A 27,655-nucleotide genomic window follows, 5' to 3' on the forward strand; every position below is an offset into this window, starting at 1 on the left:
GTGTTTTCTCTAATCTTCTACAATTTCACACTTCCACTGAAGCAAGACCAACACAAAACAACTGTTGTGGGCCATTAAACTGACCTTCATGGAGGCCATGTTAAAAAAAAAATGGCGTCTGTCATGCAGGCTTGAAAAAAACAAAAAAACAGTTTGTTGTTCTCTCCTCATCAACACATGAGGAGAAAGTCTTAGACAATAAAACATTGTTTGAACTTCAAGGGTTAGTGTATAGCACAGTCATCTTTTGATGGTTAAATCAACATGGGAATGCTGTACACTCACTGAGCCCTTCAGCATACCGCACATAGCATTGATGCTAGAATAAAGTGGTTTCTTATGCCACCCATGGCTAAGAGTGTATGTGAACATGAAAGATTTAAGATATGCAGGCTTGAAGTCCCCTCTTTATGTAAGCAACATAGACCTTCTCCCCCCCTGGTCTCCCTAATAATCTGTGTGTGTGTGTGGGTGTGTGTTGTGTGTGCGTGTCTGTGTGTGTGTCGTGCGTGTATGTGCGTGTGAGCATGTGTGAGGCTATGTAATTGGTTATGGCTTCATGGCTGTGCTAGTATTTGTTTTCCCATACATTATTGTTAGCATCAGTAGTTTGACCTCTGGCGAGGGAACTGAAAAAAGCCAAGCTCATCAGTGACAGACAATAGACATTGCATTTACAGTAAAGGACTATTTTAGTTGACACTTATACTAAACAAATGTAAAATTCCTCAAACACGTGTGCGCATGTGTTTGTGCGAGCGTGTATAGGTGTGCGTGCGTGTGGGCGTGCGTGTGTGTGTGTGCGTGTCACCCTTCTCCTGGGGAGAGGTGCATGTGGCACCGTATCGTTTGATGCGGCAATTGATGGAAAAGTTCTGAAGAAAGTCCCAAAGCCTCAGAGGAATTTGATTACCTCCATCCATTATCTGCACAGTGAGCGATCGCGAGGCTCGCCATCTGTCATCCGTTTCATTTGCATCGTCAACACCTGCCCTGCCTGTTTATGCCTTCACTTTTTATAACCAGCCTTTCAAAGCACGGGAAAATGCAGACTTATTCTAAGTGCATTAATTTGTAGTTTCAAAGAACGTAGAGAAAAGCAACAACCTCGAATGGTTCATGTGCAATAAAACTTTTATAGACAAAAAAAATCCCTTTCATAATAGCATTTAGAGTAATGATAAGATTTGGGGAAGTAACAATAGATTGATGAATGGATAGATTTGCGACAGACAGACAGACAGACAGATGGATGGATAGGGAGCCAGCTAGCCAATCTGACAGACGGACGGACGGGCGGACAGATAGATAGATAGGTAGGTAGATAGATAAAATCCTGTTTATTCCACTGCCCCCCCTCCTCCTCTCTGTTTCCCCAGGTGGTAGCGATGGCTGCGGGGCCCATTAGCAGCAGAATTTCTGCCTCCAGCAGGCCGCGCGTGTACCCTGTGACACATTTTTGGATCGGCACCAAGATTCTCCCCCTGAGCAGACAGCTCACTTCCCTCCCATGTCTGCAGTAGGGAGATGGGGAAGGGAGGGGAGGGAGGGGGAGAGAGAGGGGAGGAGGAGGCCCCCAGACCAGCGCCAGTCCCACAGGAACAGGTTGAGGCTGACGAAGTCGGTTCGGGACAGATTGGCGGTGCTGCAGTATGAGATGGAATATTAACAAGGAGAATGTTTCAGAAATGAAATGTTGTTAACGATGGGAGGAAGGACTCTGTGTGTGTTGATGGTGATGTGTGTGTGTGTGGTGCCTAGTGATGTGTGTGTCTGTGTGTTTGTGTGTGTGTGTGTGTGTGTGTGTGTATGTGTGTGGTGATGGTGATGTGTGTGTCTGTGTGTGTGTGTGTGTGTGTATGTGTGTGGTGATGGTGATGTGTGTGTGGTGCATGGTGCCTCTGAGTGGAAATGGCTACACACACAGGCCTGCTTGGGTTCATCTTCATAGACCTGCACATCAAAATGTTTATAATTCAGAATGAGGACTTTAATAACTGGATACTAACTATACATGCATGAATAGTTACATGTAAGATGCTCAGGAAATTAATACAAGTTATCACGTTTAATGCTGGTTCTTTTTCATTCTTGTGTTGGTTTTGGTTAATAGAACACCTTAATCTCAGTTCGACTTATGCTGGTGAGTGTAAGGCCATGTCACACACAAAAAAAGCACAGACACACATACCCACGCCCGCATGCACAGAAATCTCTCCAGGCTGGCAGATGCTTGGAGGCCGAGGTGATGCAGTGGTAGATAGGTGAAAGCACGAGAGCAACTGTGCCCACTAACATCACCTCTGTGTCTCCCTTGAAATAGAGTGTTGCTGGGGTGTCGGAGGATCACACTCCTGCATCCTTTCCACCTGCTCCATACACCAAACCCTGAAAAATCTGCTCCTCTATATGCATAAACACACACACCCTACCCTACATGCCTCTATGCTCACTCACTCACTCTTTCTCTCACACACTTACAGACACACACACATACGCGCACACACACACACACACACACACACACACACTGCAAGACAAAGAAAGCCTGATAGGTGATATAGTAACAGATGTTTCGCTCATGTTGAACACATTTTCCAAAAAAGAAAATAGTTTTGCCTGTGACTTCAAAAAGTAATATAATGCTATCAAAGTTACAAAACAAATTTACCTTTCAGTCACAGAGAAACCCTCTTTACACCAGTCAGACACCACGTTAATATCCTTAAATTAGGTACTTGCATAGAAGAAAACCAGTCATAATACCAATATTTATTTAGTCTCACTAAACATTATAATGAATTCCTCCCTCCCTCATTTTTCCTTCAGGCCAACATGTGCCCTGTTTCTCTTTCCTCCGTCATTCGTCCCTCTCCTCTTTTCTATAACCTCTACGTGCCAAGTTCAGAACCCCCCAAAAAAGTTGGTCTCAGAAGTGGGCCTGTTGCCAGAATGACTGATACCCAATCTGAAATGCTAATGAGATCTTGGCCGGTGGTACGGTGTCAGCCAGTCCTCCTCCACGGCGCGAATCACCTGCACCCCCGATCTCTCTCTCGCTCTCTGTTTGTCTGTCTCTCTCGGTGATCGTTTTCCGAGGGGGGCTCAGCTCCTTAAATCCGACTAATTAAAACACCAAATCCCCCTGCTTCACTCGCACCTCCCATACCCTCTCTCACAGCCTCCTCCTAACACTCTCGCCTCATTCCGCAGGAGAAATGATTATTGGGACTTTAATGGACAGCGTTTTCCCAGGCTGGACAATCTGGGCCCTGGGAATCTAGGCTTTACTTATATATAGTCAGCATGGCCGGAAGGACTTTCTCAACAGCGCTCGTAATTTGCTTTAGTGTTCAAGACAACTACATTTATTTAATCATTTGAGTTTATCTTTGTGGTTTACACAATGCACACGGACGTATTTAATTTTCCCAAGCTGTGATATCTCCTATAACTAAAATAATTACCATATTGCCCCCCCCCCCCCCCTTGCCAACAACACACACATAAGCCTCCACACCACCATCTCTCCATTCCTCTCCCCTCACCTCCCACTCCTACACAGCAATGGGCCATATGCTCCCTCACACTCTCGTTCGGTCTAACGAGCTGAACGAGAGAGAAGGAGCACGTGTACACGTTTGACCCCGCGCTAAACTGCACACAGCACCCGCATGGCAGTGTCGCATCCCCTCCTCCTCTGCCTTCTCCGCAAACACACACAAAAACACACACACACGCACACACACAATGGAGGAACTCTCAAGGGAGCTTTAAACGCCCACAAGCTAACAACACTAGCCCCCCACCACCACCACCACCACCACCACCGCATACTGGCAGGCAGTACAAGACTGACAAGATGAGGGGAGGGGGTGAGAGAATGAGAGATTGATGGTGGGAGTAGTAGATTCCATGGGGGGCCGCAATGATCCTCACTAGATACACTTGACTTTACGAACAGGGAAACAGAGTGGTCAAAAATAATTTTTTGTTGACTATTTTCTCTCTCTCTCTCTCTCTCTCTCTCTCTCTCTCTCTCTCTCTCTCTCGCTCTCGCTGTCTCTGTCTCTGTCTCTGTCTCTGTCTCTGTCTCTGTCTCTGTCTCTGTCTCTGTCTCTGTCTCTGTCTCTCTCTCTTAAATAGACCTAACTTTCTTTTAAAGATGCCACTTGCGCAATGTTGAACACATCGTGTCAAAATGTCATCATCTTACCCATTTTGACAAAAGTCTTCACCCCTTCAATCAAATCACATTTAGTAAATTAATGTGATTTTTCAGTTCACAACAACAGAGCTGACATGCTCCTATAACTAAGCCCTTGGATGCCTATTTTTAGTATTTTCTCCAACAGTTTACTGCTTTTTAAGTAACACAAACTTACTTGGGCTATAAGGCATATTGTATCACTTGTGTTTTATTGCGTGACCTGTAAAAAGTAGTCACCAAGATAATTTGGTTAATTGAGAGAACACCGTAGATTTTATTCCAGACGCATTTTTTTCTAACCAGCAAGACTGCTCATTCTCAAGGGATTTGTTGTCTCACTCTCTCTCTCCTGTTGAGGGGAAAAATGAGAAGAGAGGAGAGGGACCGACAGGCTGTCTCTTGCTGGCTGGCATCCAGCTACCTTGGCCAAAACGCCTAGCGCGTCTGCTTGTCGTCGCGTGTCATTCATCAAGTCAAATTAAACTATTTTAAAACATATTAGAATGTTTTCAGCTGATTCTGTTTACTTCGTCTTAGCCCCATACGTAAAAAAATAGTTTAATGAAATGTAAGTTTATCGAAGTGCTCATTTTCGAATATTTCTAGCCACAACATCAGGTTAGCAGTTTTGAAATCTTGAAAAAGATTTTGAATAGCCTACAACGTAATATTTTATGATTCGTGGACTGGGTGAACTAAGATGTGATGAAGAAAAGAACAAGAGTTTGTTCCTTTATCAGAGGGGACATGTTGAATTTGAGGCAGTGGCAATTTAGGGGTGCTCAAGCACCTAAAAAAACATTTACAAAATTGAATTATTATGAATTATGATTATCTTAAATAGGTTTTAGTGCTCCAACGTAAGTTTGCAAACGTGTATATTAGTGAGAGATGACAAACAATTACAGGTTCAAAGGGCTTTACTAAACAGGTTTAATATCCATGCACCTTTAAGAAGAGGAGAGAAGAAAAAGTAGGTATTTAATTTCATGGCGCAGATGTCACATTCTCATTGGGGGCTGAGCTCCCCTAAAGGTCTGATCCTAGCATCACCCCTGATTTGAGGACTATTTACTGTAATCACAACAGATGTTTTACACTATGCATGTTTTCAGTGTATTAGCCTATGGCAAATAAGGTTGGCCTCCTGTTAAAGGACTAGGTTCATAGCTGGCTTAACAAAAATCGTATTTTTAGTATGGATTTTTAAGAAAAGACGTGTCAACGAGAATTTCGATTGATCAGAGAATTAAAATGTGTATGAATTATAATAATGAAACTATTAACAATGCTATTCAAAAGAACAGCGTGTCTGTATAATTGTGTATGTGGGTTTGTGTGAGTGAACGAGTGAGAAAGAGAGAAAGAGAGAGAGAGACAGAGAGAGGGGGGGAACTGAAAATAATATTCACTGACAATAATCGACTGTCAATAATTTATCATATGTGACGTTACAAAACAGATCATTTGAAATCATATTAATCACATAATCACTAATAATGTGCAGAAATACGTTTAGTGCATTACAGTTGTCCACTGACAAGTCTTCAAGTTTTCACACTGGGACAACAAACCGCTACTGTACACAGCCAAGCCACGAAAATATTCATGCCTTTGCATAACAGGTGATGTCCTTGCCAGTTCATAAAATTAAGGCCCTTCGATTCTCCATACTTTTCTAATAGACAATATGAGGACCAGACAGTTCCTCATCATACATAGAAATATCCTTATGATTCTCATGTTTGAATTAAATGGAAATAGGCCTACAATATAATAGGCAAGAGTCAGAATGCATGAAATTTCACGTAAAGTTAGAAATTTCAATTTTACGCAGCCGAAAGAATTACATTATTAACACAATATTCACACGGATAAAGATCAAACGAACCAATAACAATCTGTTCATAAATTCGTATACATAATTCGTTTACATTCAACTTGAAACTTTATACACCAGTGTTTCACATTGCATTTTTCTGCATTTTTTCTTTCTTCTTATTACACTTGAACATCTTTACAAACTTTGTTGCAACTTACTTTTTTCTACCTGCATGGCTCAACTTATATGGCACGGATGAAACCAATGTAACATTTATTCGGGAAAGGTCGTCTTGTCCTGCAATGTTTGTCAGCTTACCTTAATAATGTAATTATGTCACTACTTGAACTGCGCAATGAATTAAGAAGGCTAATATGTCAAGGAATGAGAGATTGCATTTTGCTGAGTTGCATAGCTCAATTTAACGTTATTGCTAAGAAGTCAATGTCTTCACTGCAATCAAAATGGCTACAAATAAATAAGAACTTCCCTGATGAGTTGTGTAGCCTTTAGTTGAAATAGTCACAAAGTAACGTGTTCATTTTGACCCTCCCATTTAAATTCAATTGTTTAGGCTAACTGATAGGTTAATGATAAAAACGGACTAAAGATAACAAATAAAAATAAACATACGTTTAAAATACAGTGTACAGTATCGAGGTCAATAAATAAAACAGAAAAACCTACAGATCACTAAGGTTGGGTACAACAAATTGATAGTAAAAAATGTCTGAAGCGTACATTCGGACATAACGGTTCTCCTTGAATCTGTTGTGGGGAGCGAATTCGTTAGGCCCGCTTCAGAGGGGAATTGCATCCTTTATGTTCCACTAATTGTGATAAGACCCGTTCATTTCACCCTGTGTTTGGTAGGGTTGGCTGCGTAGATGCAAGTCATATGGGAAACGACCCTCCGGGGACACTCTGTACATGGGATTCTGCCCCAGGGACCCCCTCCCAGGCACCGCGCAGTACCGCATGCCGTAGTGGTTGTTCTTCCCATACTCTGTGGTCTCGTCGTGCTTAAGGGAAAATATCCCGTTGAAGTTCATAGGAGGACTTAGCTGACCATCGAAGTGTGGACTCCCACTCTCGGGGGACGCGTTTTCATAATAGGGCTCGTAAGCACCACCGTAGTTGTAGTGTCGAAAGGGCTTGGAGCTGTCCAATGTGCTGCTGCTGTTGCCGGCGGGTGTGTTTATGTCAGAGCTCGGGTACGGGTATATGGTATCGTAAGGCGGCCTAGCAGAAAACATGACATCGCCATTGGGATCTGTGAGGAAATTTCTGGCGTTCAGTTGCAAACAGCCAGCCACCAAGTTAGTGGTCGGTTGCGATAATCCTTTGCACAAGGTTTGCACAAAGGCGAGCAGATCCGGTTTTTTCCCTGCGCTCAGAGTCTCTGATAAGGCCCAGATGTAATTCTTTGCCAGTCGAAGTGTTTCTATTTTGGACAATTTTTGAGTTTTAGAGTAACATGGCACGACCTTGCGTAAGCTCTCCAGTGCGTCATTGAGTCCGTGCATTCGGCTGCGCTCCCGCGCATTAGCTTCCTGGCGTCTAACTTTGACCCTTTCATTCCTCACTTTGGTCTTCTTTTTACGCGGCCCTCTCTTTTTTGGGAGGTCGTTTTCATTCTCGTCCTCTCTATCTTCTTCTTCCCTATCTGAAATGTCATCGTCTTCGTCTCTAGTTTCCGAATTGGACATTTCATCAAAGTGTTGTCTAGTCGGCTCCCGGTCGAGGTTCACAGGTAAGCTTTCGCGAGGATAATTTGCACCGAACCTGGGCTCACACATCATATCTTGTTCTTCGAACGGTAAAGTCAACATCCTGGAAAACAACACGAAGCGGAACAAAATTGTGACGTATGGTTACCCTAAATGTTGTTAGTCAATTGACCAGTGACAGACGCCCCTTGCCCCCCTTTAAGTAGAGGAGAATTCTACCCCATGCTATGAAATTATTTGGCTCAAGAAATGCCAAAAGTCTTATAATAAACATAGACAAATGTTCTTAAATCAAAATTCATAGTATAGGCAAAAACATGCATTTGAGATCATGATAAGCTACACTAGCAAAGCTCAAACCATAATAAAGGTAGCTCACCTGAAATCTGTTAGCGTGCAGCATGCATGTTCCAAAATATCCTTTTAGTATTTGCACCACAAAACTCTTTTTCTCCCAGTCAACGAAATAAATGAAATATACCTTCAAGTAGCTTCTCTCTTTATTCCCCCTCTTTCTCTTTTCGTGCTCCTCTCCCACTCTCTCTCTCTCTTTGAGGAATGACACTCATGCCAACCGCCAGAGCGGGTACCCATGCCATCTGCCGCTGACGTCTTGTGGCAGCGCTGGTCACGTGGTTGCTGTCCCCTGAGACCTCCATTCCTCACTGATCATCTGGCATCTCCTGTAATGGGCACCGGGAGCCCCACGTTTACCGTCAAAAACACAGACCAAGGATGGATAACAGCTAATATCAGCCTTGTCAGACAATTGGAGAGTCTATTTCAGTCAAGGAGTTTCTCCGTTAAATTGAAAATATTGACTTGCACTGTGTTTGTAACATGCAATACAGTCAAGGAAAAATAAGCATTTCTAGAATTTAAACATAAGTCAATATGTGCTTGCTTCTGTATGTGTGAGTATTTGTGCGTATGTGTGTCTGAACTGGGTGTAATAAAGAGACATGGCATTTAGAACAATGTAGCTGATGTACTTGTATCAGGTCTATAATATATTTCCTGTATTGCTTATTATTGTCATATTAAAGAATAAATGGCAGCAACTGGGGAGCAGTCTGAGGGCGTTGAGTTGCAGAAGCTCCTATAGTGTTGGTTAGCTCCAGTACCTCTGCAGACATTAAATACACCCCATGGAGAGGGCCCAATGGCACTTGGCCAAATCTACACAGGGGCACAGCTGGTTGTGGATATGGGTATATGCACTCTCCAGTCAGCCTGTTCAAGCACACACACACACACACAAATATGTATGTGAATGACCTTGTCGCAAAGAATGTGATAAGAATGCATAATCAATTTCCAAATCCTGGGCACTACTGTACGACTCTGATCAACAAATGCTTGACTTACTTATAATTTAGTGCTGTAATTACAGTGCCAATTTTTTTGTTGTTGCCCCTGCCTCAGTTTGAAGAAGAGTCTACTGCTTTAAACAATGACAGAATGCATAATGTGAAATCACCTTAATTTAATACTTGTGTGTGACAGCCTGAGCTGTGGAGAGTACATTCTGTCACACACAGACACACACACAGACACACACACACACATAAAGGCCTTCTCCTTCATCACTGCCTGCCCCCCAAAATGCCTCAGCTGGCGTTCTGAGCTTTCTGAGCGTTCTGGTCCAGCACACACGCGTGCATCTGATGAGTCAAACTCCCAATCTCAGACTAATCAGTTGACTGCACTAATTGCAAATGCAAATATGCAAATTTATATTAATTAATTACTGCACTAATTAGTTCTCTTGTCTTTTCAGGTAATAAATCATGGTGTGGTTGAGAAAGAAAGAGAGAGATGTTATGTATTTTCCAGATAGAATTTGTCTATAAATCCTCTGATTTAATCCGTACTGAACTTTGTGTAAAGGTGTAGGAATCTTGATAACCGTGAAAGCAACGCCTTCAACAATGTTTTTTGGGCTTTGATGCACCTCACCGTGTCATTCAGGAAACACTGAATGCTTTTTAAAAGCTTTTTGAGCTTTGAAAAGAAGTAGCCTAATCATGCCAATCTCTCTCTCTCTCTCTCTCTCTCTCTCTCTCTCTCTCTCTCTCTCTCTCTCTCTCTCTCTCTCTCTCTCTCTCTCTCTCTCTCTCTCTCTCTCTCTCTCTCTCTCTCTCTCTCTCTCTCTCTCTCTCTCTCTCTCCCTCTCTGTGTGTATATATATATATATATATATGGCCACTTCTTCGAGGTAAATGGATTCCTAATTCATTAGAAAATGTTCAATTGCTCTTTAATTGGCTGTGGCACTGCTGCACTTTTGAGTAACGTGTCACACCGGTAACACATGGTCTCATTTCAAACTGAACCTCGCTGACACTTCTTACCTGTCTGTTGTTTTAATCATCACATTACCAGCTTTTAAGAAGGTGTGAGGAGGAGAAGTGCAAATTAAGTTGTTAAGGTTCTCACGCTGGGACCGCCAGTGCTGTCGATGCAGGAAGTTCTAGAAAGATATAGCCGATTAAGTGTTACACAGCGGACTGAACAGTTTGAAGGCGTTCAAAAAATATTTCAAGTGAAAATAGTTTTTAGATCGAAAAGGAGCGCTGTTCTGTTTTGTTTTAGACTTCAGCTTCATTTTAAATACTTTGCAATCCAATCTGAATCAAAAGCCGAGACAAATCTCCAAGAGACCAATCCGTCAGCGCTCTGTCCTAAAAACTCCTCTGCAACGCGCATGCACGCCAGCAGTAACTGCAGCAGCGCCTCCTGATGGCTAGGCAGCATTCAGTCTCGAGGCTGGGCTGAGGAGGCCGGCAGGTTTGATGATAAGAGGCTATGTCTTGGAGTGGTGTCCTCCTCCAGCTGTGCTGTTCTAGCCAATTAGAATCCCCATATGCTGCTTTGGCCTCTCAGCTGCACAATGCCCCATCTCCTACCACACAGGTGGGCCTGGCGACGGTGGGAAAGGTAAGTATATGTCTGTGTGCGCGTGCACGTGTTTGTGTTTAGGATAGTTGGTATCAACATTCCTATTCAAAGTCCTCACGGACTAACCTAACCACCAGCTCTCCAGTGAAAGGGGCTGGCAGTGCGAGATGATAGCCTTGATAGCTGGCAACACTTGAAATTTGGCTTTTTTTCCAAGCCAAAATTCCAAATCCAAATGTACAAATTTCTTTAGAAATTATTGTTGATCAGACTTCGCGACATTGTCATCTCTCGCACGATGCTAACACAATTTAATTAAATAAGATATAAGCAGGTAGGCCTACATGCAGGTGGGTGGCAGCGATGTGTTAATTGTATTAAATTATGTATATATGAATAATGGATATGTTTTCGAAAATGTAAAATATGTTTTAAGTTTTGTTTTCACAGAGAGAAGCCGAGAGATGGGAGATCTCTGTTGCTTGCTTGAGGCATCCGTTTCAAAAGCCGATCTGTTCTCCAACACCTACAAGGCTGTGGCAATCTGTTACTGTATATAAACGAAAATACCACTACAAAACTCGAGCGATTACAAAAGTATCAGGTATCATCATTCCACTGTAAAAATCAAAGCTTTTAATTTAATATAATATTGTGGTGCTGATAGCCTGCATGTAAACATGTGCATGTTAATTTTGTTCATGCTATTATTGTAACAAACGTGAACAAATCATATGACGCGAGGATATGGGAAGTTATTTCAGTGACAAAGGCTAAGCCTAATATTCAGAAAATAAATGTAAACTTTGAATCAATCAAATGATGGCATGTTCTTTAAGTGGTTTAGGCTACTTAATACGTAATGGCCTAAAGAAAATATAGGCTACATAGGCCTGCACAAACTTCTCCCGTTTCTGTTTGAATTTAGCACAGCATTTTTTTCATATCTTCAAAATGTATAAAAACATGAATACATAATTATGCTGTAGGCTATGTTCGCATTTGAACAAATCGGGTTCCAAGTTCTATGACCAATTCAAAATCTAACGATAGCCTAGGGGCTATAGACCCCACATTATTTTATTGTAAATTGTGAGATCAGGCCTCCTCGTGTCCAACAACAGACAGCAGGCGGAACATTAAGCTACACATCAAATCTGGGTGGCATCTGAGAGAGAGCTCCACAATGAAATGAAGGTGGAGTGAAGTGGACTTCCTACCATGTTTTTATACAGTTTATCTCTCTCCTTGAATCTCTCTCCTGTTCTCTCTCTTCTCTGTGTCTCATGTTGGTCAGGAAGCTCCTCTCTGTTTTCCAGTCTTGGGCAGCGCCATGCTTGATGTGAAGGGCAAAAGTGACTCACCTCCACCTGCTGTGCATCCAGGGTCTCCAAACAAGCAGGTGCCAAAAAGTCACAGTTGCCTCAAAAAGCTGAGGAAAAGGATGGGAAGGCTCATGTCATCAATTGACTCGTCTTACTAATCATGGAAATACATTACTTTATATTTCCATGACAAAGGATCATTCACGCTGGATTTTGTCCGGCTGTGTGCAGATACAGTGTGTGTTGTTTCTGCTCTGTTCTATGTGTTTACACCATGCATGTCCTGGGAGACGTGTGCAGAGACATGGCAGAGGAGAACTGTGGTGAGTATGGGCCTACTTGTTAAACAATCATACAGGGTGTGTCTATTTTCACGAACCATACAGCTGCCAAGCTAAAAAGCATCACAAACCTATTAAAAACAAAGAGTAACCCAGCCATAAAGTGTCACAAAAAATAACAACAGTTCCACAGCGTCACGGCAGAATATCAGTACAGCTTGTCTCCAGAAAGCCGTAGGTGACAAGATCACAGTCTAATGTCGTCCTGTGTGCCCCGACCTTGTCCGTCTGCTCCTTGCCATTCTGCTGGCGCTCTGATAGAGGTCTGCTCCTCCCCCCCCCCCCCCCCCCCCCCCCGCCCCCCCCCCCCCCCCCCCCCCCCCCCTCCACAGAGGATCTTACATTTGGCAGGCGACTCTCCTCCTCTGCCAGAGCTTCATGATGCAGGGAGCAGCTTAGCCAAAAGAAAAGATCTGATCCCATTTGAGGTTTGGTCACCAGTCAAGACTGGGGAATCAGGGAATCTGGGCTCTTTATCATTTGGGCAGGTTTCCCAGGTCTGCTGAGAGAGTACCACCACCATCCAATTCAGGGCCTTGTGATCATTTACAGGCCCTTAAGGGATGTAAAGGTTTAATTGCTATTAGGAACTTGCATAATACTGTATGTATGCGTGCATGTATGTACAGGGCTGTGCAAAAGTCATAGGCACAAACAAAACAATTGATAAAATTAAGCAAAAATAACTTTCTGAAATAATGAAATGGAAACACTAATCAAAGCCTTTCTCGACGTTGCACTATTATTCTGCTGCACAAATATAGATGACTAAAACCAAATATTTATGACAAAATAATCTAATAAATCCTGGGTGCCTAAGACGTACATAAATTTGTGGAGCAGAATGAAAGTCTAATGTTGAAAAAAGCTTTGATTTGTGTTTTTTGTATGTATGTATGTACAGTATGTATGCATGTATGCATTAATGTCTGTGATACTGATTGTGAGTCTCAAAGGATGACGTGTATAGAAGTATAGAACACAGGAAAATATCCCCTTTTTCTCTATGAAGTAATAAACTAAAAGTAAAAGGGACTAGACACACAAGGGGGTCCACCACTCGTTTAATCTCACAAGTAGTTAAATAGAGTTTGGTGAAAATTACCCCAACACTCACCAACAGGTGCAGCCATTTTCTTTTTGATAGAGCAAAGTAAACTGATTAAGGGGCCCACTGCAGAGTAGCAGGCAGTTCCACATCGTGGTCCTGTAATTGAATTACGTGGAAGTGCACTCAGGGAGACAGGTAATGAAGGGACAGGTCAGGGGGACAGTCCCACACATTCATCTGAGCTCGTTCTGGAGAGTTCTGGAGCTCTGCCCAAGACCATAACCAGAGATGAGTAGGTCATCCTCTTTCTCCTCAACACACGCATGTGCAGGCGTGCACACACACACACATGCGCACACAACCGAGCACACACACCTATCTACAGATTTCGGCAGATTATTCACCTGAAGAAGTACAGGTACAAGGTACTATCTCTGGAGACGAGCGTGTCAGTTAAAACAACATCCTCCTGCCAACACACTGTACCAGAAAGTCAAACATTAAGTCAATGAGTTCTATATATCCATCCTTACTCTTTGTTAATAAATGAGATGATTTAAGATAATCGGCAATTCTCACAAGACTACACGAAGAACCTAATAGTTCACAGGCGTGCAATGTTTTAGAGAAAAATGTAAGGGTAAGAAGTGCTTCTGAGTGCTCTTTGTAGCATTTAGATGCATGCTTGCACCCCTCAGGCTGGCTATAGATGCTTTATTGAGGGGGGTTTAATAGGAGATTTCTGCTAAAGGAGAAACTATGAGGCTATGGGCACATAGGAACAGCTGTCGTGTAATTGAATTAACGTTCGCCTTCTGCCTAGACTGGCGTTGTGTTGGGAATGGATCGACAACCTCTACTAATTCCATCAAATCTGCTTATGAATATGCATGTTTCGCATAAACAGGTTTAGCGTGTCCAGTATATGTGCATGTGCCTATATGCAGAGCTATATGAGGGATGGTGTGCAGTAAAACATTGCTTACATTTGAAGTCTACGTATTTGCACGTCTATGTGTGTGTGTGCTGGTGTGTTTGTTTCTAAAGTCTGTAATTGAAGAAGCCTTTATAGATAAAGGAAATATAAGTTACAGTGACACCGAGTGGTGAACTTTATAGAACCTTTTCCCATATCGAGTACCGGTAAAAAAATGCTTTCCTCTTAACCGGTTTCTTTAAGTCCAAAACAAAGTTTCTATTCATCAAAACGTCCTGGGTAATTTTAAATGATGCACAGTATTTATTTCAAATCTGGTTTAATCATATTCTTCATATATTCTCTGAGTGTATGCTCACATTTTAAGAATGTTGATCTATGTCCGCATCCACATACAGTATCATCAACGGTGTACTTTTCTTGTGTTTCTTAAATGAAGACAGACACACGTGATCTGAGCCCTTTGACTTCAGGTTTATTGATACGGCTGTGCAGTCACGTAGCATGGTGGCACACAAGGCCGCTCGGCCGGCATGGAAAAGAACACACACACACACACTCTCTCTTTCTTTCTCTCACTCACACACACACACTCTCTCTTTCTTTCTCTTGCTCACACACACACACTCTCTCTTTCTCTCTCTCACTCACACACACACACTTTCTCTTTCTTTCTCTTGCTCACACACACACACTCTCTCTTTTTCTCTCTCTCTCACACACACACATACACACACACACACACTTTCTCTCTTCCTCACACATACACAAGCACACACATTCTATGTCTCTTTCTCTCTCTCACACACAAAAGGAAGTCACAGTGAGGAGATCAGAAATGCACGTAAGTATTTGTCTGTGGTTTCACACTTTCCTACCCTCAGTTACTAAAACAGTAAGATATCGGCCATATAGAGTTGATCTAACTAAATGAAGAAACAAAGATTTTACAAGCAACGATGGACTGTCTCAGTAATAATAACCTTTACAAATGTCTGTACAAGTCAGTCATAAATACAATTAGGATTACATTGAGCAGAGAGGCCACCTTAAAAATGTGTTTCCTCCGTGTTTGGACTTGTACAACATAACCTGCATCACTAAGAGCAAAGATATTGACTACATCGGTCCCTTGCACAGTGCATGTTGCTTTACTTTAACGGATAACTGTTTTATGACATCTTCAGGAGTTTTATGTTTTTTTGGGTGCTCCATACATACAGAAAAAAAGTATAGATTAAAATATACTTTTTCCTTCAATATGTCATCAGCCAATTTCAAGCCTTCGTGAGAGAATTAGGTTACTACATACCTACTTGTGTAAAACATTTAGCAATAATGTTTTCTAGTTTTGCACACTGGGAAACTTCAATGGAAGTGTGATGATTAGAACACACAGTCTGAACATGTCATATACAATCATACAAGTAATGGGATCAAACTACAGATGGGGAGGAGCAAAATCAGAAGGTATTTTAAACAGAAAACGTAGATGATAAATACGAGGGATGTGAGTTGTAACCACACTTACTGAGCCCACTATGTACAAAACAAAATAGAGTTTCAGTTGATAAAAAATTGGTGATCATGTGTTTACTTTAGCGACAGAAGCTTTGGAAATGGATGGAAGAAGTTTTTAGAGTAGATATGTGTATGTATTTTCTTTCTCTAGTACTGCAAGGATAGTGTGTGTACACAGTTAAATGCAATTTCTACCTATTCCAAGAAACAAGATGTATGATTAGTACTATGTTACATTATAGGCACACATTTAATCATTTGGTTTGACTACAGACATCCAGTCTTAAATAGATGCTACAGCATATTGATGCGTGACACAATAATATTATGTCCCATTCATGCTATCAATATCCTGTTCATATCCAAATTAATTTTGTGTTCCTTAATCATTGTACAATTCAGCTTGGGTTTCATTGCCGTTCCAATGTAATACTACATACCTCCAGTACCCCAGTTCTTGCTTATTAAGAAGAAAATGTGACAGTGTACACCAAATAAAATGTCAAATAATAAAGGAGCACATCAATAAAGACTCATATATGCAAATACTGCCCAAAAACCGCTTCTCTTCCTTCCACATTAGAAGCTAAAACAGCATTGCAGAGGTTTGTTTTATATCTTACAAATGCACAGTCATTTATATGTCATATTTGTATTTTCTATACACAGAGTATATGTGTCTTATTGTCTTTGAAATCTGGCAAACATAAACCAGAAAGCTGTTAGTGTTTGAGCCAAACACTCGGCTAAACATTCATCACAAAAGAATGATGACTTAATCATCTAGCTGTACAATAAAGCACATTCAAAACGACAAGTATCGAGTTATTACCAAAAAGAAAAAAAAGAAAAACAATTCTAGCTTCAGAGACACTGTACTCTCTACAGCCAGAAGGCAGTGCAAAGAGTAGTGCAAAAGAAACGATTGACAGAGACTGAACAGCTACGGAATCCTCTGAGGGACATACAGTGAGAGGGAAATCAAACACAACCAAAGCATTTCTCCTTTTTAACATTGCATAAAAAGTACTTTACATAAAGTATAAGATAAAAAATAGAAAAACTGAGAATACACATTTAAGTGTGTGATATGTTGAAAATAAAATGTGTTGTTTGATTTTTAATATATATATATATATAGATATAGAAATGAGGTGCAAAAACAGAACATGCAGTTATTGGTGTGGCTGGTTTGTGGACTAAGGAAAGCTCTGGCTTCAGTAAAACATAAAGAAAAAAAAAACGCTGATACGAAAACATTATTTGAAGGGAGATAGGAGTTCTGTCAGGATCCTAATGTGCCTTAACGATTGCAAGCAGCCAGAAGTAACCTAATGAGGCAGAGGCAGCTGCTATGTTTGGTGTCTTGTGGAGCAGGGAACAGACATGAGAGGTCCAGAGCCACACCAGGGGAGAAGAGAGGAGTAGAGGAAGGAGAGAAGCATCTGGAAATGAGCTGGAGCTGGGACTTTGTAGATATCACCATCAAGCTCAACATCACAATCATCATCATTATCATCATCATCATCATCATCACCACCATAGTCCTGATTGAGAAAGCTTCTGTCATCTTTTTATCCGTGTCACCCGACGGATAAGGATGAGAGGGTGGGTTGTCCAAGCAGAACTCATTAAGACTCCCCCCCCCAAAAAAAAGATGATGAGAGGAGCAGTTCTTATCATTGTCCTCTAGAGGGCAGTAAACGCTCAGAAATGATTCTTTCAACAGGAGTCTTCCCAGGGAGAGGCGTGGGATGCAGGTTGACAGCAAACCGCTGGGCTGCAACAGTCGGCCACTAGTCCATCGCTACCTCTGTGAAGAGAAACAAACCGGGGAATATTTTGTATCACGTTTCTTTACCTCAAAATGGCCGACAAACTGTAGCGCTGCGGCCGCTTACCAACAGCTGCTTTATTCTGACTCTGCTCACAGTCTGGAGAATCTCCGCCCTCAAACAGGGCTCCTAGACATTCAGAGACGACAACTCGTTTTGTTATGAGTCATCTCTATGGCTAAAACCAATATAGTTCATACAGCAAAATAGTTCTCCGTACTGGTTACTAACCTAATGTGACATCCCATTCTGTATTGGTTACTAGGTAACAGGACGTACCATTCTGTAATGTTTGCCGATTGTCAGAGGAGCACCCAGGCTGTGGTCTGTCCCCTGCCTCCTGGTCCTCCCCACCCACCAGCTCCTCCTCTGCCTCGGGGACTTTCCCCTCCTCGGGGCCCTTGGAGGCTGACTCTGTTGTCTCTGGTACTTTTTGGCCCTCCCCAGGCTCCATAGCCTCTTCCTGCAGGGCCTTCTCAACGGCCTCTCTTTTGGCCCTCTCCTCAGCCTCTGGACAGTTGGAATACACACAATGCGAGTTGGGTGTCTGCGTTAGCGTGTGTGAACGGATGTCTTGAAGATGACTTTGTTTTGACTTCAACAGAGCAGTCCCAAAAGAGGTTTACCTTTGGCGGCCTGGGTCTTCCAGCGCTCCCGGTTCTGGTACACCTCCTCATTCCACAGGGCCTTGAAGTTCTTCAGGTCCACGGTCAGCAGGGAACAGTGACCCAGCGAGCTCCCATCAGAACCAGTGCTCTTTACACTGCCCTGCTTAGCATCCTCTGAACTAATGCTGTTCAAACTACAGAGAGAAAGGGAGAGGGAGGGAGAGAAAGAGAGAGAGGGAGACAAATGGAGAGAAAGGAAGGGATAGAAAAAGAAGAGAAATCCCCAAGGTGATTGAGTGCAATAAATGGATTGCGTCCCTTCATATTCCGACAACGCATTCCGACAATATATTCAGACAGGTGCGTATGTATAGAGGGAAAAGTGAGTAATGGAGAGAGAGGGAGTATGTGTACGTTATAGAAAGAGAGAGAAAAAAAAGAAAGAAAGAGAGACAGTGTGAGAGAGAACACCATTCAGATTTCCAGTTGGTTAACTCTAGACTGAAGCCTTGCTGAGTGATGGTAATGGCCCCTGTCAGAAAGATACAGTTTATATTGATGCGCAGGTGCAAACACCCACGACACTATCCAGAGAGTCAGTCTCCTCACACATACAGAGACCAGTTAGGAAACACACGGTAAAAATACACAAAGTGACTGAAAGTTTAGGTCAAAAGTGCTTCAATGGATTAAAAGTCTAGTTTTGGATACGCAAGGACAATTGCATGTCAAAGGAGGCTCTGTGAGAAATGTATGAAAGGCCTTGTTGTTGTTGTTGTTGTCAGTGAGTTTGTCTTGCGTGCTGGCCCACTGCTGGGCCCTAGTTAAGAGTCGTGACAGTGAGACGTCACATCGAATTAGTGTCTCTAAAGACCTCCATGTTAGGGCATGTGGCTGGGTCCTGGCACAGGCTATATCTCTGGCTGTTCCTTTAAAACACTGGCACAGAGTTTAGAATGCCGTCTACCGTGTGACTGACAAACTGTCAACTGATTTACTCCTCATTAAAGTGGTGTTAGGAATGAACGTTTTCACATATTGTTGAACAGGAGGTGGTACAGGAAGTGGCTGACCTGGAGCGTCTGAAGCCGCTGAGGCCCGAGTGAGAGGCGTCATCGATGAGGGGAGTGACGATGCGTTCTGTCATGTCCGTCAGAACGGTGAAGGTGGGCACCACGATGAAATCAATAAACCCTGGGGACAGAGAGCAGTACATAAATACAGAAGGGTTGTGAGTGGATGTGTGTCTTCCTGTGTGTGTGTGTGTATGAGTGTATGTGTGTGTGTGTGTGTGTGAGTGACTGAGTGTATAAGTGTGTGTATGTGTGCGTCTCACCAATCTGGGACTGTGCCACCATGGTTGACTTGCGGTCACACAGCGGGGAGAACGGCAGGCCTAGCTCCGCCTCCTTGTCTCCCTGGAGACAGTCAAATCAGCCAAGCAACAACATTAGCAGCCTCACTCGTGTGTTCTATCTATAAAACACAACGCTGTGTTAGTGTAGACACACACACCACACACACACACAACAGAAAGAACAACACAAGCTCTACTACAGACTATCTAGACAGCCCATGTGACAGTCATGCGTGATGCAATCTGTGGCCTTTTTCCTTTCAGCTGATTCTCCAGTCAGACCACAGGCTTCTGTTTCCTCATGTGCCCCAGTGGGGGCCTCTTCAGCCCCCACATAATCAACAGATCCAACTAGAGCTCCTCCCAGGAGCACTTTTATGTCACAAATGGGTTTCATTTTCCAGGCTGATTTGCTACAAACAAATGAGAAAGGGAGACAAGCCTGGCAGTAAGCTATGTTCTCCACAGTAGCTTTTTTTGGTTATTGGCTATTTATTTGCCAAGGCAATTCTGCACACACATTGTGAGGAGGATGCTAATGTGAGCCACAAGGCAAGTGATTAATATTCAGTCCTCGCAAAAGCTATGACACTTTAATGGCTGTTGTCGTTCTGCAGACGCAAACAGATGTTTTATGGAGCACAAGAACGTTTTAGGGTTGATTTTAGTTCCTGTTCGGCGAAAAAAAAGCAAACAGAAGGACGCGAGTAAGCACGGGGCCCACTAAATGACCACACTGCAGCAGTTAAAAGCTGCAGTGTTCGTAGGATTGGACACATAAGAAAACAAATGTTAGATAAAAACAAAAGGCAATTAAATAACCAGGTGATAGACTCCCCCACCCTCTCTCTCTCTCTCTCTCTCTCTCTCTCTCTCTCTCTCTCTCTCTCTCTCTCTCTCTCTCTCTCTCTCTCTCTCTCTCTCTCTCTCTCTCTCTCTATCTCTCTCTCTCTCTCTCTCTCTCTCTCTCTCTCGGTTATTCACTAACCACTCTCCCTTCTCATTCCCTCATCTCTCTCCCTTTCCCTCTCTCTCCTTCCCTCTTCCACACCAATTTTTTCCACTACCAAAGTAGTTGTGTGGCCATGTTAGTGTTCCCCCGCCACCCCAGTGAGAGCTCCCAGATCCAGACAGAGCCCCACCTGGATGAAGAACTCCTCCAGCAGGGAGGCTGTCCAGCGGTGATGCAGGTCCCAGTTCTTTGCCGGGTGGCTGATGTCAGCAGTGTGGAGCAGGAGGGACAGGGCTTTGGGCTTGTCAACCCTGGACGCACAGAGAAACACCAAAGGTGAACACACAGACAAACACACGGAGATGTATACAAAAAAAAACACACACAGTGAAACACATTAACACACAAAGAGAGAGAGAAAAAAGAAAGAGAGAGAGAAACGCACAAACACACAGAGAAACATCAGTTCATGCAGTGACCACCCCCTCCCTCACCAACACCATCCCATCAGCATTTGCTACGGTGCAACACCGATTAGGTTGAGCTGACTTAAAGCTTGCCGGGAGCAGAGAGACTTTCATATTTTAGTAGATTGTGTGTTACACATTTATGCTGACTGTGCAAGACTTTCTTTTTTATCAGTGCTTGTGTGTGTGTGTGTGCGCGCGGGTTCTCATCCCTTTTACACACATAGGCTTGTGCATGGGCGCATACACAAACAGCTCCCCTCTATTCCTGCTGTCATTGCAGCACCTTGCCCAGGGCTGATGCTCCGGTTGGCACGATGCCAGCCTCTGTCTGTGGCACATTACCAGGAATATGGAGAAAACCCAGCAACCGTGAGTAATCGAAGATCAATTCAGCTAGCTCGACCTCCCTGCAATATAACATCCTGACAGATTCAGTGTGGTAAGAGAAACCCTACCCTATCCCAGAGAAGTGGTGCCTGCAAGGAGAATACGTTCTATCCGACCCTTCTGCCTTGCCTTGCTCCGGTTATCACGGCAGACATGATCGCTCTCACAATTCATCACTCCTAAGCCGTTTGATGGTTTGATTGATGGCTCCATCCCCACGGTTAGGGGATCCGGTACATTCCGACAGCGACTCTACTCGTCTGAAGCAGGAGGAACGACTGATACAGCATGAGGGTGGGAGTGAGTCACCCGACAAGGTTCTTGTACCTTGTGGCTATGGAAAGCCACGATTGACAAGAGCGGTAGCGGTCGGGGGCGAAAGGGACAGCGGAGGGCGGTGGAGGAAAGATACTCCAGGAAGTTCCTCTGACTCACCCCTCGGGTTGTTGAAGGAAGTTCTTCATGGCCTTCACCTGCTGGAAGTGACAGGACATGTCTGTGGCCAGCACCATCTCCACCACCAGGGCCCGCAGCTCTCTGCAGGGAGGGAGGGAGAGATGCGGAGAGGGAGGGGTGGAGAGGAAAAGAGATGAGCGCTAGGCGGCAGGGTGTGGTTCCCAACCACCACGGCCCTGGCTTCACATCCCGAATCCATGCAATATTCACACCTCCTCCTCTCCCCCTCACCTCCAGTCATCCTTGGACAAGTTATACAGGATGTTCATTTCATCGTCGTCCTGTAGGAGGCGATAGGCAGCGCTCACGTGGTGGCTCTCCAGGACCGAGCGGTCGTTGTACAGGATGGCTGTGTCTGACCTGAATGAGGAGGAATCCACATGTAAAACATTTCATTTCCTTTACGTAGAATCAGAATCAGAATTGGTGTTTATTCGCCATGAAAGTTTGCACAGACAAGGAATTTACTTTGGCAGGAGAGCCTACCTAGGCAGCCATTTTCGGCGCCAAAACTCCTTCCCTCTCATCTCTTTTACCACCTTTGTTCTTCCTGCATTCCCTACAATTGTGCGTGACTTCTCTGGTCTGGGGCTATGGAGTCATTGAGTTTGATGTACTGTGCTATTGGTTTAGCCTCTGTGTTTAGGCTGCAGGATTCCCTGATGCGAAAGTAAAGACGACTGTGCTTAAATGAACACATTGATTGGTGACTCAGCGGTTGGTGAGGTTGGTGTTTCATCATCGCCCAGTACCTTGTCTGAATGTGGAAGTTATTGGTGGTTCCAGTGTGTTCGTAGTCGTGGACTGCAGCTGCGAAGATCATGGCAAAGATCTCCAGTTCAGTCAACCAATGCTGAGGCGAGGAGTGGAGATGAGAGGAGGAAAGGAGAGTGCAGAGGAGAGGAGGAGGGGAGAGGAGAAGAGGAGTGGAGAGAAGTGAAGGAGGGAAGTGAAGCAGAAGAGAGAGCAGGTGAAGGGAAGGGAAGAGAGATTATACTCATTAAGAACGTCACCCAACTGTATCATGCTTACATTGTCTCCAATCAGTTTTCTTGAGACCACGTTGTGACTGAGGTCAGCCACTTGAAAGAAAAAGGAATAGCTCCTTGGATTTTATATTGCTGTTTAATACCTCTATAAAGCGTACCCAGAAACCATAGCTTCTCCTATTACAACAGTAATGCGTTCTCATATCCAGGGTTGGGATGGCAACAAAGACAGCAGCGGCTCCCTCTGTTTGACGTCATCTGATTTCTAAAATAATTGTGTATCTCAGGGTTGAACTGAAACTGAAGACGTGTGAAGGAAGTGTGAGGGGATCTCAAAAGCCGGTCCAAATGAAGGGTTGATATCAAGAGTATGTTTGTGTGATGGGATAGTGTGTGTGTGTGTGTGTGTGTCAGCGGGGTGTGGGATCGAGATTGGGGGGTTCAAAATCGATAGTGTTGACTAATCAGCCGGAGAGAGCAGGAATACAAGATGGCTGCCCTTTTATTTCTGCCAGATTTCCTTGTGGGCCCGTGTTCTCAGTGACCTGTTGATTGTTGATTTACTGGAGACTGGAGGGCCCTGGTGAATGATTGATGCCATTGCTTCTCCTGGGGCCCCGGAACCCTTTTTCTTAATGCAGTTACTCTGAGGGCACTGCCCACGGAAAACACACTGTGTCGACAGCTGTCGCTAGAACCTTATTAAGGTGATTAAATAAACAGACTGAGGAAAGGGGGTTTGTACGTGTGTGTGTGCGTGTGTGTCCGTGCACACGTGTGTGTGTGTGTGCAGTTGTTTGTGTAGAGCTTGAACACAGCTCTGCTGCTAGTATTGATAGCTCAGTGACAGAAAAGCCCTCGAGTGACTGCAAGACATCAAATATGGAACAACAGATGGGAGGAGAAAGAAACGAGCAGAAATAAACAGTACATGAAATACAACAGTAAATATGAAGTCTTTGTGTTGAGCATGACAGTTGAGAATGAATAAGCAACAATGAGTTGCTTGAATTTAATGTTATTAAAATGTGAAAACTAACTAAATCTACAATGAAACGATTGTTGTCAAGAAGCCATTTCTATTTGAACATTTCAAACGCTGACGGATTCTTTGATGAACAAGCAAAATGCAAAGAAAAAAAAAGTTCAGCGAACAGGAGCTAGAAATATACGCATCCACTCTCCCTTATACCTTCCCAGCAGCGGTAATCTGCGTTTTTACTCAAGTACGCTGTCTTTGTAAATACGGTGTTATGTCTTTACCCGCTATTTCACGCCTGAAATGGGCGCAATCCTGTCACTAAATGAGGCTCTTGGTGTGAACGACTGTGTGTGACGGTGAGGGTCAGATTAGGAGAGCGTCTCACCACCATCCCAGTCTTCAGCAGCAGGTAGTGGACAGTCTGGGTGACGTCGGCCGCATGCATCAGGTTGTGGTAAGGGTTTTTATGCTTGCTGTAACCCACCTCCAGGGCCTCCACAAACGACACCACCGCCGAAATCGGAATCTGAAGTGTAGCAAAGGCGATCCACGTTAGGGTTAGAGGTTACACTCTAACACTTCTCATTTTCAACGACTGTGCACCAATTTTAAAGTAATTTCCTGTTCAGTCATTCTACATGGCTCCAAGGCCTTTCGGTGTCTAACCATGAAAACAATGCTGAATCAGTATCTTTTGAGTAAGACTGTTTTCAGACTCTTTACACGGCATCGCAGTGTGCTCTATCATCAACTTAGTCACACTTAAATGAATACTACCTCCTTTTGCCACCCAACCAGCTACAAAGGAAAGAATTAACTCCGAAAAGAAGAACTGGAACCTACCCACTTGCTGAGTTGTCATTATTCTCATGTTGTCTCATCATGAATGAGGATCATACACAGAAATTAGACACATTCAGTGACTGAAGCCTTCCGAGAAGTTTTCACCTTGAATCGGCTGATGAGATCGTATCTTGTGAGAAGCTCGTAGAATATGAATTTCAGAGCGTGGTCTCCACTGTTCTCGTTCAGAGCAAACACGTCAAACGACCACTTGTCCACATGCTGTCAGGGGAACAAACATGCAAAATAATTGTATTAAATCATTTATGATCTTATTTTGCCTTTTTAAATGACAGTTTTACTTCAAACAAATAACTGTGTTAAACTGTGTGCGTGTATGTATATGTGTGTGTGTGTGCGTGTGATACCTTGAGCACCCCTATGACAGACGGAGGGTAACTCAGGCCCACCATGTTGGAGGTACGACGGTACATCCTGTTTGAGAAGGATAAAGACATCAATGAGGCTGACAAGCGGCTTCTACGCATCGGGTTCAGCAGGACCCAGAAGCTAAACGCTGAAACGCAGCTCATGCAAAGACATCATCAACTTAAGTAAAGGACAAAACAAGAGTTCTCATTTGATATTATAGTAAGATACATGATGTGTATTGTTGCTATGTACTGTAATCAAGACCATGTTTTCCTGAAACATATCAGAATCTGAATTTGAAACAGGTTTGTTGCCAAGTAGGTTTTCACCTACAAGGAATCTTCTGGTCTGGTGGTGCATAACCATATAGTGCGAAACTTCTATTGCAATAATAAATCATGTGAGTACTTGATGAAACACCACTTTGATGCAAGAAGGCCATTTTCATCTGTGAATTGAGAAGAAACTGTGGTTTTTCATGCCTGCCGGGTGCACTGTGATGAATTGTGTGTTGGCTGTACACACACAGTCATTCTAACCAGCTGATTTGTAATGGAATTGCAAAATAGATTTGGGAGTGATGGATGGTGACTTTGCTCTTTCCAACTGTCTATATTCACAAACATGTACCATTTCTTTTTTATTTCAAGGCATTTGTTATGTCTGTTTTTATTACAGTGCAACGGACGCCTGCGTTTGAGTATTTGTTTGCGTGCGTGTGTGTGTGTGTGTCAGCGCGTGTGTGTGTGAGTCCCCTGACGTGGCACTTCCTGGTGGGCGTGTCACGTGACTAGCGTCTCACCTCTCCACGAAGATCCCAGCCTGCACGGCGTGGACGATGCTGCGGAAGCGAGGCTTCTCTTCCGTCCGCCGCAGCATCAGGCCCATCTGCCTCGTGAAGGTGGACGCCAGCCAGTCACGCACCTCCGACGGCACCGACTCCGATTGGATGTCACTGAGCTCATCTTCCGTGTCCACCAATCGCCTGGGAGTAGGAGGGAAAGGGGGGGGGGTCATTAGGTTGTTCATACTGTTTGAGATGACGCCCAGTATATCAGTCATTCATATTTTTTTTATAATGCCCATTAAGATCCAGTCAGCCCTACTCAGGAGGGTCGGGACAGATAAATCCATCAGCAATAATTAGTACATCACAGTGCTGGTTTCTGGTCTGAGACCAAAACTAAATCAATCACCTCTGACATAACATTGAAATTCTAACAAGCTAATTAAAACATTGTTTAAAAATTACATTTTGTGGTGCAACTTTCACTGGTTTCACTACAATGTTACTTAAAGTACATTAGGCAAAGACTTAATGCTGGAAGCCATGTTGTTTTTCTCATCAGAAGATGGCCTCCACTGAGGCCCTGGACGTAATACCACCTAACGTGTCCTCACAAACATGTCAATAGTCATGCCCTGGCTCGCCATAATCCGAATTTGGGCCAGCATGACGACAGAGTTACATCATTCCATAAGCCTTGTCATATCTGGGCTGCAGGACCAGAAAAGAGCAGAAGGACTCACTCTGCTATCTGCCTCTGCAGGACACAAGACATCCTGCCATATACAAGGGGGAGCTGAGATAATCTGACCCATAACCAACCTATCAGTATATATGGACAAACCATTGGTCATCTATCGTGTTGAAACATTGGGGTAATATTTCTTTATTTGTCATTGTGTTGATATCAGTGTAGATTCTTCCCTACCTAAAGTCATTGCCCTTTTTTGCCATTGTTTTGCCTTCTGGAGTATTGGGTTAGGGTTAGGATTAGCGTTCCCTAACTCTTTTAAGACCACTTTCCTGGAGACCTTCCAATCTGTGTATTTGTACGGAATGTAGGTTGATGTTGACATATTCAGTAGTGTTCCTACCTGGTCTCCTCGATATACACAGACTCAAGTACAGAGGCAGCATACTCCAAGTTCTTCTTCAGGTCCACGAGCGATGCTTCCCCTCTCTCTAACTGTTTTACCAGGCACCTTAACCTGCAACCAAGAAATAAAGCTTTCATGAAAACTTAAATTCTTCATTTTTCTGCAACATCGTAATATACATTTCCATGAATTAAATCTTGCAATATTCAATTATATTGATCTGTTTTCTTAAATCATTTCTTAGATCTTTGTTGATGCTGTTTGGTTCAGCAAGTCCCTGACAGTTATGAAAACAAGAACATATTTACACATCGGTAAGCAGACCTCCATCATCATCTTTTGATGCCTTATTCCTCAATTTCAAAATGGCAAATATAGACCACCAAGAGACTCATCCCTGGGAACTGGCAAAGATCAATTGCAAACATTGTTTGGCATCCCATCAACACAAATGGCAAACAGCAAGGCAATCTACAGTAGAGCAATCTCAGCCTCTCTACGTGGTAACCTTTAGCAACCTGTGTCATCCTGTTCTTCCTTTGAGGTTCTAAAACTGGATAGTAGAGCATTATTTTCTCTCCAATGTCTAAGATGATGGTTTCCATTTAGCCAATAAGGCCAGACAGGGGTACGTGATATCAGGGGATATCCTGATAGCCCAAGGCAGCTGCATGCCTGGACG

The 27,655-nt window shown here is 43.5% G+C and overlaps 2 protein-coding genes across 4 annotated transcripts; both read right to left on the bottom strand.

The window, feature by feature from the left end:
- Positions 1 to 5,644: 5,644 nt before the first annotated feature.
- Positions 5,645 to 10,448, bottom strand: neurod6b (neuronal differentiation 6b). 3 transcript variants are annotated; one of them, XM_047027802.1, is made up of 5 exons: positions 10,117 to 10,429; positions 8,887 to 9,203; positions 8,244 to 8,445; positions 8,142 to 8,148; positions 5,645 to 7,865 (listed from the first exon to the last, which is right to left on the bottom strand). In XM_047027802.1, the coding sequence occupies exon 5, from the start codon at positions 7,862 to 7,864 to the stop codon at positions 6,863 to 6,865; it is 1,002 nt and encodes a 333-aa protein (XP_046883758.1). In that variant the 5' UTR covers position 7,865; positions 8,142 to 8,148; positions 8,244 to 8,445; positions 8,887 to 9,203; positions 10,117 to 10,429; the 3' UTR covers positions 5,645 to 6,862. The 3 variants fall into 3 exon arrangements, with proteins under 3 accessions (XP_046883758.1, XP_046883756.1, XP_046883757.1); XM_047027800.1 differs by having other exon boundaries at positions 5,650 to 7,865; positions 8,142 to 8,445; positions 8,887 to 8,995; positions 9,131 to 9,203; positions 10,117 to 10,448; XM_047027801.1 differs by lacking the exon at positions 8,887 to 9,203 and having other exon boundaries at positions 5,650 to 7,865; positions 8,142 to 8,445.
- Positions 10,449 to 15,058: 4,610 nt separating this feature from the next.
- Positions 15,059 to 27,084, bottom strand: pde1cb (phosphodiesterase 1C, calmodulin-dependent b). The gene is made up of 15 exons (XM_047027799.1): positions 26,971 to 27,084; positions 25,892 to 26,074; positions 25,086 to 25,152; positions 24,823 to 24,939; positions 24,260 to 24,400; positions 22,656 to 22,756; positions 22,135 to 22,263; positions 21,883 to 21,984; positions 20,781 to 20,901; positions 19,618 to 19,699; positions 19,355 to 19,475; positions 18,300 to 18,475; positions 17,953 to 18,183; positions 17,740 to 17,802; positions 15,059 to 17,651 (listed from the first exon to the last, which is right to left on the bottom strand). The coding sequence occupies exons 2-15, from the start codon at positions 25,975 to 25,977 to the stop codon at positions 17,635 to 17,637; spliced, it is 1,554 nt and encodes a 517-aa protein (XP_046883755.1). The 5' UTR covers positions 25,978 to 26,074; positions 26,971 to 27,084; the 3' UTR covers positions 15,059 to 17,634.
- Between the last annotated feature and the right edge of the window lie 571 nt (positions 27,085 to 27,655).

Source organism: Hypomesus transpacificus, chromosome 10 (assembly GCF_021917145.1).
Source record: "Hypomesus transpacificus isolate Combined female chromosome 10, fHypTra1, whole genome shotgun sequence".
In the NCBI taxonomy this organism is placed as follows: Eukaryota; Metazoa; Chordata; class Actinopteri; order Osmeriformes; family Osmeridae; genus Hypomesus; species Hypomesus transpacificus.